The 9,018-nt window shown below is 60.8% G+C and overlaps 1 protein-coding gene across 1 annotated transcript; it reads right to left on the bottom strand.

Moving 5' to 3' along the window:
* Window positions 1-57: 57 nt before the first annotated feature.
* SHISA8 (shisa family member 8) lies at window positions 58-8,713 on the bottom strand. Its single transcript, XM_057430923.1, has 4 exons — window positions 8,029-8,713; window positions 1,259-1,383; window positions 1,004-1,144; window positions 58-335 (listed from the first exon to the last, which is right to left on the bottom strand). The coding sequence occupies exons 1-4, from the start codon at window positions 8,574-8,576 to the stop codon at window positions 58-60; spliced, it is 1,092 nt and encodes a 363-aa protein (XP_057286906.1). The 5' UTR covers window positions 8,577-8,713.
* Between the last annotated feature and the right edge of the window lie 305 nt (window positions 8,714-9,018).

The following is a 9,018-nucleotide window of genomic DNA, read 5'->3' as shown; positions in this document are numbered from 1 at the left end:
GTGCAGGCGTCAGCGGCGCTCGGCCGAGGGGCAGCCCCGTCCCCAGCGGTGCCGGCGTCAGACGGTGACCTCGGTCTTGCTGTTGGTGGCGAGGTGCCGCGGCGCCTGCCCGTACAGCGGGGTGGCGGCGCCCAGGGGCAGGCCGGGCCGGCGGGGGCCGCGGGGGGCGGCCCCTTCCCAGCCCCCCGGGAAGGCCGGGCCCCCCGGCAGCTTGGCCTTGGGCAGCGGGCAGCCCTCGGGCAGCACGGGCGCCTCGGCGTGCGGGAAGGGCAGCGTGCCGGAGGGGGCAGACTCCGGGCCCCCCAGCCGCAGGTAGAAGTCCTCGGGGGCGCTCTCTGTGGGGATAGGGAGTGGGGCGGGAGGGATCCCGTGTGATGATTGGCTGGGGAGCGGGGGATCTTGGACACAGATTGGCTGGGAAGTGCTGTAGGGTAATGGGGGATCCTGGGTTCTGATTGGGTGGACAGTGCTGCATGTGTGTGTGGGATCCTGGATGCTGATTGGATGGAGAGTGCAGTGGGTCTATGTGGGATCCTGAACTCTGGTTGTCTGAAGGAAGCAGATGATCCTAAGGGGTCCAGAGCTCTAGTTGGCTGGGGACTGCAGTGGATCATAGGGGATCCTGAGCCTTCATTGGCTGTGGAGTGCAGTGGGTCCATGTGGGATCCTGTGCTCTGATTGGCTGGGGAGTGGCAGCGGATCCATGTGAGATCCCGAGCCTTTATTGGCTGGGGAGCACAGTGGGTCCATGGAGGATCCTGGGCTCTGAGGATCTGGGCTGGGGAGTGCAGTGGGTCCATGGGGGATCCTGGGCTCTGACTGGCTGGACAGTGGAGCAAGTCTATGGGGCAGTGGGGGGCAGCAAACCTCTGCCATGAGCAGTTGTGCTGGAGCCCTGGGGTGCAGGTCCTGCCTATGCCCCTCTGTGAGTCCCCCACCCCTCCCCACCTGTCTGTGGGGTCTATGGGGTGCATCACCCCACCCATGAAGCATCAGCACTCACCTCCAGCCTTGAGGGTGGTGTAGGCAGCGTAGGCAGGGGCCGACAGGCCCAGGCTGCTGGTCAGGGGCAGGCGCTTGCCATGGCCATGGGGCCGCCCCAGCGGGGGGGCAATGGTCACAGCGTTGTTCAAGGGTGGCTTGTCTGGGGGGGCAGAGGCAGGCGGGCGAGGGGCTCAGCTGAAGGCTGAGTGAATAAATGCCTTTGCCTTTATTCACCATGGGGAGCTTGTTTTTCCCCACCATGCCAGCATCTTACCTGCGTCGTTCCGGGGGGACCCGCGGGCCAGACCCTCACCCAGCGGGACCTGTATGCCTCCCATGAGGCCATCCATGTGCTCGGAGGGGCCATGACCTGGCTGCTTCAGCAGGTCCGTCAGTGTCCTGGAGAGGGATGAAGGGCCATTAGAGCAACACCCTGCTCCCCTGACCCCACCAAAGCATCCCAGATCTGAACCCCGCCTTTGGAGGCAGAGCCAGGCAGCCTGGGGTTAGGAAATGGCTGCTGGGAGCAAGGAGTGCACCTAGGGTCCCAGCCCAGCTTCTGCATGGGGGTTGGCAAGCTCCCCCAACAGTGGATGGGGGCTGAGCCCTCCTGGGACCAGGAGCACCAGTGAGTGCAGATGGTGATGGAGACACATGGCTTGGAGTGGGCTGCAAGGTTATGACAAACCAAGTCAGAGCAACCTGAACTGACAGCAGCTGGAGCAACACCTCGGGGATGCTTCCCCAGAGTGAGAGCCTGATGGAGGTGGGGAGAGGAGGTGACATATCTGAAGTCCCTTCAGAGAAAAGAAGATCCTGAGGAAGGGATTAGAGAGGCCGCTTGTGCCTCTTTGGGGAGGAGGATGAACTAGCAGCGGCCACCAGCGCACAGACTATCCATGCGTAACACCCTCCTTATAACTAAGAGCATTAAACATTAAGCACCGTCACATAAGATGAAGCCCTATTTTGTTTAACATTCATGCACGGTGATGCTGCAGTTCCACCACGGCACACTGGCGGTACCGGAGCAGGACATGTCCACATGGACATGCTGCTTTCGGCAGCAAGTGCCAGAGCAGGACAAGATGCTGCTGCTGGTATGGGGCTTTGCGATGAGGAGACACACCATTCCCCCTGCATGACTGCACAGGGGTGTCCACTCAGGGCTCATTTTGGCTCCTTAATCCCCATGCCTTGCACCTCTGTGACTCTGGCTGGCTCATAGACACACACCGTGAGCTGCGGCAGGAGCTCAGCGTTAGCAAGAGGCTGGATAAACAGCAGATTAAACTCAACGTGCTGCATCAGTGCAAATTGGAGAGGAAGGGGGGAATTATTCTGACTTGGTGGATATGACAGCTCATGGACCCGGGGCACTCAAAAGCCCAATGAACCCAGTGCAGGGAATTGCCAGGGAAGCCAACGAGAGCAATGGGGAAAGCAATGCATTATACCCAGAGGAGTGGATGCTTGCGGGGCCCCAAGCATTGTTCCTGGGATGATTTCCCTCCCAGTCCGGATCCAGTCAACATCAGTGGGTGACGGCAAGAACAAAGCTACAAGGGAGCTGTCCTTTGGGTTCACCTGACAGCGTTCTTGGGGAGCTTTGGGTAATACCTCCCAAATGGGCCAACAGGGCCCTCATGGAGCAGAATAAACTGGAATGGGGGAGGAATAGTCCCTGGCATCTGTGTATACTGGGGGTGACCAGCTGGAAGGCAGCTTGGTGGAAAAGTGCCTGGAGGACACCAAGCTGACTGTGAGCCAGCAGTGTGTCCTTGGGGCATAGGACGGTCTCCTAGGCTGCACTAGGCAAAGTGTTGCCAGCCTATCCAAGGGATGTGATCTTTCCCCTTCTCTTGGCATTGGTGAGGCCAAACCTGGAGTGCTGTGTCCATTTTGTGCTCCCCAGTACAAGAGAAACGTGGACATACTGGAGAGACTCCCAGAAAGGGCTACAAAGATGACGAAGGGACTGCAGCATCTGTCCTGTGAAGAGAGGCTGGGTGAGCTTGGGCTGTTTAGCCTGGAAAGGAGAAGGCTTCAGGGGATCCTATCAATGTATGTGAACATCTGAAGAGAGGGTGCAACAGGGACAGTGCCGGCCTGACAAGGGGCAACAGGTTCAAACCAGAACATGGGAAATGGTGTTTGAAGAGAAGACACAACCTTTTCCCTGTGAGGATGGTCAGACCTTGGACCATGCTGCCCAGGCAGGCTGTACTGAAACCCCTCACCTCCCCAGAGCCCTCCTCAGCCACTGCCCCAGCTCTGAGCCCAGTCAGGCTCCTTTGGCCATGGGTGCTGCACCCAGAGGAGCTCTGGACACCAGCCCGGGTGGGCTGCAAGCTGTGCCCAGGCAGGACCGGGGGGATGCAGATCCCTGTGGCTGTGGGCTGTCAATGCGGGGAGCTCCTGCCCCATCAGCTCCAACCTTCCCTGGGGTGCTCTGGCCACTGCCTGTTCTCGCCTGTCCCCAGGGCCCAGCACTCAACAGGGCTCGTTTCACCAGGAAGTTCAATGTGATTTGACCTATTTTCTTGTATTTTTTTCCCCTCGGGTCTATTTATGAAGCTTGAGCAATCCTTTATCTGTGACTTCCTCTCCAGATAAATCCATCAGCGCTCTTTCTCATAAGCATGCCCTCCATGCCAACCACCCAGGGTGTTTGGATGATAACAATCACCAATAGCGGCATGAGCAGTTCTTAAGGAGCTGTTTTGCTAAGGTGAGGAGCATGCATGAGCCCTCAGCATTGGCAACATCCAGGCTCATCCCCCACCCTCGCACCACCAGTCAGGGCTGTCAGCAGGGCCCCTGGGGGCTGCACCCCAGTCCCTGTCCCCAGGCCCTGCAGTGCAGGGGAGATGGAGCTGGAGGGTGACACTGTGCTGACGAGCTGATGTCTGTCTGTGTTGTGGGGAGTTTCATGACCCTCAGCATGGTCCTGTGGCTGGGGGCTTGGGGAAGGTCAGGCCACATCTCCGTGGGTCACTGGATGGTTTGTGGCACCAGGACAGCTCCAGGGTGCAGATGGAGGTGGGGAACACAGGGCTGATGTGGCTCTAAACCTGCACTGCTCACCTGCAACTAATGAGCAGCACCACCGAGGCCTCCATCCACCGCCATGGCCACGGGTGCTGAGCGCATGAGGCCATGTGTGAAGGCCAGTTGCCACCACCAAAGCTTGCCTGAGCACAGTCTCGACTGTGTGGGCACGCAGCCCTCAGCAAGCCTGGTTGTGCCAAACCAGCCTGGCACGAGCCCTGAAACCAAGTGAAGAGGCAGATACGGGAGCAGTGATGCTGGAGGCCACGGCAGCTCCATGGAAGAGCTGGAATGAAGCTCCCAGTGCTCCCAAGCCATCCCTATGGGAATACTGGTGCATGAAATGAAGGTGCCCATGTGGGAGCGTGACCCAGGGCATGGCAGAATACACAGTGGTGGAGGAGAAACATGGCAAACCACAGCTGCAGGTGGGCCGGCACCCAGCAGGACACACAGCCTCTGTGCCTAGCCACAGTGCCACCTTCACCAAGGTCCCATGGTGGGGACCTTTCCTATGGCTTACAGTGCATCCGCTCAGGGCAGGCTGTGCCCTTCCATGCACTCAGCTCTGTGGGATACCTGCCTGGTGGGGCTGGGACACTGGTCAGGAAGGATCCTGCAAAAGGTATCTTTGTAAAACTGGGGTTGCAGCAGAGACGAACAGACCTAGGGCAAAGTGTGGGCAGTGGGAGTGAGCTCACCTGGAGGGACACTGCATCCAGTCTAGGGACAGGGATCCAGGTCTCCCTTCCTGCCGGAGCTGGGCCCCTTCCCTCATCCCAGATGGCACGGAATGACTCGCCACGCTTCCTGCAAACTCCTCTCCACCTCCACCAGCCACTACCTTGGGCATCAACCGCAAGCATGGCCATGGACCGCAGAAATACCTGGTGTGGTCAGTTGCAGTGAGGGACAAAACCCTGTCAGTTTTGGGACCCCAAATAGCATGGTGGACAAGGGGATTGAAAAGCCAGCACTGGGGGTTCAGCGACTGCCAGGGTACCTATGCCCCTAGGCTGGTTTTCCCCTCTCCAGCATCCCAATGCCCCCCAGGAGGCTGCTCCTCGCCCAACTCTCCCCATAGGCATGCTCACCCCAGCCATAAACTGCAGTCCCCTCTCCAGGAGGTTCTGAGGGAGGTCAGGGGTGTTTGCCTGCTCTCACATAATGGGCACAGCCAGATCCCAGCGTCCCCCAAGGATCTGGTGTCCCTGCAGATCCAGGGTCTGGAGGAAAACAGGGGCGGGTGTTCCTGACTCAATGCAGGGCTTGGCCAGGCTGAGCGAGTGGTGGGGATGGGTGCCAAGCCTGAGCTGAGCAGGAAGGAGAGGGGTTTGAGGGAGCTGCCATAAGGCCCTGCAGGAGGAAGGCGGATGGGGAGAGGAAGACACACCAGGTAGCTGCAGCTCATCTGGGCGGACCAGCAGCCAAAGCCAGCAGAAACCATGCTGGAGGCAGCCTGAGGCACGGGGACCTTAGGAGAAGCTGGATGAGAGCTCAGGTATCTCTGTCTAGGAGGAGCTGGTGGGGTTTCTGCACCTGGCCGCTCATCCTGCGCCCCGACCAGGACCATGACAAACATCTGGAGGTGCAGAAGTGGTTGACCTTCCTTCCCAGAGTGAGAAGCGTGCAAGCAGTGGCAGCGGGAGCTGTCCTGGGGTGGCAGGCAGCACTCCCCAGGAGCTGAAAACCCCTGGCGGGAGGGAAAAAAGGATGGGAATGGAAACCAAGCCGGCTGTGCAACAGGGAGCTGGCCCGAGGCCACGATGCGGTGCCCGAGGAGCAAATGAGAAGCTCCTACCTGAGGCGCAAGGAGGGAGGCTCGGTGGCACTGCCCGAGCCATGCATGGGTATGGAATGAGGCAGCTAGAAATAGCCCTGTTCTCTCACAAGCACTGAGACAGAATGTAATGCCGGGGCCGACTGAGTGCTCACTGTGATGGAGGAGACAGCATCCCTTTCCTGGTGCCAGTGCTGTGTACCCAGCCCTGGCACTGCCTCCATCAGTCCAGCACCCATCAGTCCAGCCTGGTGCCCTTCCTGGTGCCCTTCCTGGTGCCCTGCCTGGTGCCTGGGTCTCTATACCCCATGCACTGCTCACACCCTGTCGTAGCTTGCCAATCACCATGCCTGTGGAACCAGAGTAGCTCGTGGCTTTATACAAAAGGATACAGGGCACAGGAGATGATGAAACCTCACCTGACTTCTGCAGTGATGGAGGTGCCCTTCTGGTTTTGTCCCACAAAGGCAGGCAAGGAAAACTTGCCTTCTCCTGGGCCATATGCCCCAAAGGTCTGTGGCTTTGGGGAGAAAAGGCACTGATCTCCCTGAACTCATTCGGAAAGTTTGGATTAGCGAGAGGGAGGGGGACTATGAGGAAACACAGCTCCTGAGGCACAGCCTTGAGGATACGCCTGGTGAGTAGTGGCAGCAGTCCTGCCAGCAGTCCTGGTGGTGCGAGAAGGCATGGGAATGAGGAAAGGGGTCTGGGTGTCCTGGGGACTGAGCTCTCCCTACACACAATATCCCCTTCCCAGGAACTGAGGGGAGGCCAAAAAGAGACATGGCGGTGGGCGAGTGGAAGGGGAGTCAGGAGGCAGGGAGGCTGGTGGAGGCCGTATTGATCCTGTCAAGGTGCCAGCGCTTCCTCAGGCGACACAGGGAGGAGATGCAGACGTGCAGCAGCACCCGGCCAGGCTCCCTGCCAAGGAGGGCACAGCACTGACCCCCCCAAAACTGCCATACATGGCTCAGAAGGGCCCTGTGAGCCCCATCCATGCACAGATATGACACTCCTCAAAGCAGCGGCTCAGCCTCTGCTCCCCTGGGTGGGTGCAAGGAGTTGGGTGGGTCTGGGGTGCAGCAGGTCCAGAGCTGGGGTGTAGCACCCAGTGGCTGCCAAAGCTCTGGGCAGGAAGGGGGAAGGAGAGGGTGTCTGTGCCAGGGGGTGCAATCGGGGTGGCTCCAATTGTCCCAGTGAAACCACTGCCTCCAGCTCTGTGGTTTTGTTTTTTCATTTTAAGCTAAACTCCCTGAACAAAATGACATAAAAACGGGTTTCTTTCCACGCTCGATGTCCCCACCGGGAAGATGTGAAGTAGAGCCCTGAAATGAGGTGTATCTGGAGCTAGGACTGGTGCAGGAGGGAGAAGAGAAGGTGCACTGACAGTCATGGGAGCTGGGCAGGAGCATGGGGAGGCGCAGGGGGTCCCCAATGCCAAAGTATACCTGACACCCCAACCTGCCCCCACGCTCAGCTCCAGCAGTGGGCTGAAAAGCTGGGGCTGCAGCCACAGGATGCAGTGGACATAGGGAGGATGCCCAAGTGCCCACTGGAGGCTGAGCCCCAGTGTCCCACACCAGTGCACAGAGATGGGCACTCGTGCACACCAGTGCACACACACGCACAAACACGCGTGCACACGTGTGTACACGCACACTGAGGCGACGCAGCAGCCACGGTGGAGCTGCCTTTACCATCTCCTCTCGCTTCTGCGCTGCCAGTGAGGCAGAGCCCAAGGGGACTGCAGTCCCGAGTCACCTCACACACAGTCAAACCCAGTCTCATCTCCCCTGCACATCGGGAACCACAGCTTTGGTTTGGCGGGCAGGGGGAAGCCACAACCTATAGCTCACATCACCCACTGCACTAGGCGGTGGGGATGGCTCTCCTGAGCCACGGACAGGGCTCCTCAAGGGACAGAGCATGTTGTTTTGAGAGGGCACGGGTGTACAATCAGCCTTTCTCATGTAGGCTGTCCTGGCTGGCAGCCCTCCCTAGCAGGACAGGTTGGGGGGCTGCAGCCAACACCCGCCCCCCCCCCCCCCGATGTCTCAGCATGCTGGGATGGGGGTTTTGGGGATCACCTCACCCTCTTGTCAGCCCCAGGGTGAAGCTGGGGTTAACCCCACACAAGGGGCTGGGAACAATGCCGGGGGGGGGGGGGGGGGGGGGGAAATCAAGTGGGGCAGGTGGGGACCGGACCCCATTACCTGGAGACGGTCATCTCCGTCTGGGGACCTTGTGCCTTCTCCAGGCCCAGCTTGGTGAAGATGCCCACCAGCACCATGATGGCCACCACGCCGCAGATGATGTAGACGATCATGTTGGTCCTGTCACGAGTGGGGTCCTCGGGGGTCTCGTCCACCCGGGTGGGTGGCTGGCCCGTGTTAACCCAATTGGGGGTGTCGTAGTTGGAGCAGCCGCTCTGGTCCAGACGCCCGGGCTTGAACTGGCAGCAGAAGCGGTACCCGCAGGTCCCGCAGCAGTACTGGTAGATGCCGGCGTTGCAGTTGAACGGCGGGTCCCACTGCCCCATCACGTCGTAGTAACCGCGGCAGCGATCCCCACCCGGTGGTGCCGCCCCGGTGGGCGCCGGGGCCGTGGTCTCCACCGCCGGTACCTGGCTGCCGTTCCCGCTCTCACCTGGCGCCCCGGTGCTGCTCTCGCCGCTCCACACCCGGCCCGGCTCCAGCAGCACCAGGCAGCAGATACCCACGACGTAGCTCGGCTCCATCCGCCCGCGGCTCCGCGGGGCCATTCGGGCGAGGGGCGACTTAGAGCCGCTCGCCCGGGACCGGCCGCATGGCCGCCGAAGAGCCCCAGTGGAAGAGAAACGGGATGGATGGGGTGTGGGAGGCGATAGGGGGAAGGCAAAAAAAGGGGGGCGAAAAGAGAAATGACGGGGGGGGGGGGGGAGAAGTGCGAGGGGACGTACCCCTTCCTCGCCTCCCCCAGACCGGCCGAGGGGCAGAGAATCAGAGCAGGAGGCGAGCCGGGTGGCGGGGGAGAGCCGCCGCTTCCCGCCGGCCGGGGAAGGGGTGCGGCGGCGGGCGGCGGGAGCGGGCGGGCGGGCAGGGGGCCGGAGGCCGCCCCATCCCCGCGCCTCTGCCCGGCACCGCTCTCCGCGGAGGACAGGGGGGGGGTAAAGGGAAAAGCAGCGAAAGCTCCCGGGGCGGGAGGAGCAGCGGGAGGAGGAGGAG

Source organism: Pezoporus wallicus, unplaced genomic scaffold, assembly GCF_028554395.1.
Source record: "Pezoporus wallicus isolate ANWC-B61680 ecotype Strahan unplaced genomic scaffold, APGP_CSIRO_Pwel_v1 scaffold_3294, whole genome shotgun sequence".
In the NCBI taxonomy this organism is placed as follows: Eukaryota; Metazoa; Chordata; class Aves; order Psittaciformes; family Psittacidae; genus Pezoporus; species Pezoporus wallicus.
The sequence above is the reverse complement of the archived record's forward strand: the minus strand, read 5'-3'. Positions and strand labels throughout refer to the sequence as shown.

What these genes read in the sequence shown, in the direction of transcription:
- SHISA8 (XM_057430923.1), bottom strand. Translation starts at nt 8,576, where the DNA reads ATGGCCCCGCGGAGCCGCGGGCGGATGGAGCCGAGCTACGTCGTGGGT. An exon ending in GTCCCCCCGGAACGACGCAG is followed by an intron (nt 1,145 to 1,258) that starts GTAAGATGCTGG and finishes CTGCCCCCCCAG; the next exon opens with ACAAGCCACCCTTGAACAAC. An exon ending in CACCACCCTCAAGGCTGGAG is followed by an intron (nt 336 to 1,003) that starts GTGAGTGCTGAT and finishes CTATCCCCACAG; the next exon opens with AGAGCGCCCCCGAGGACTTC.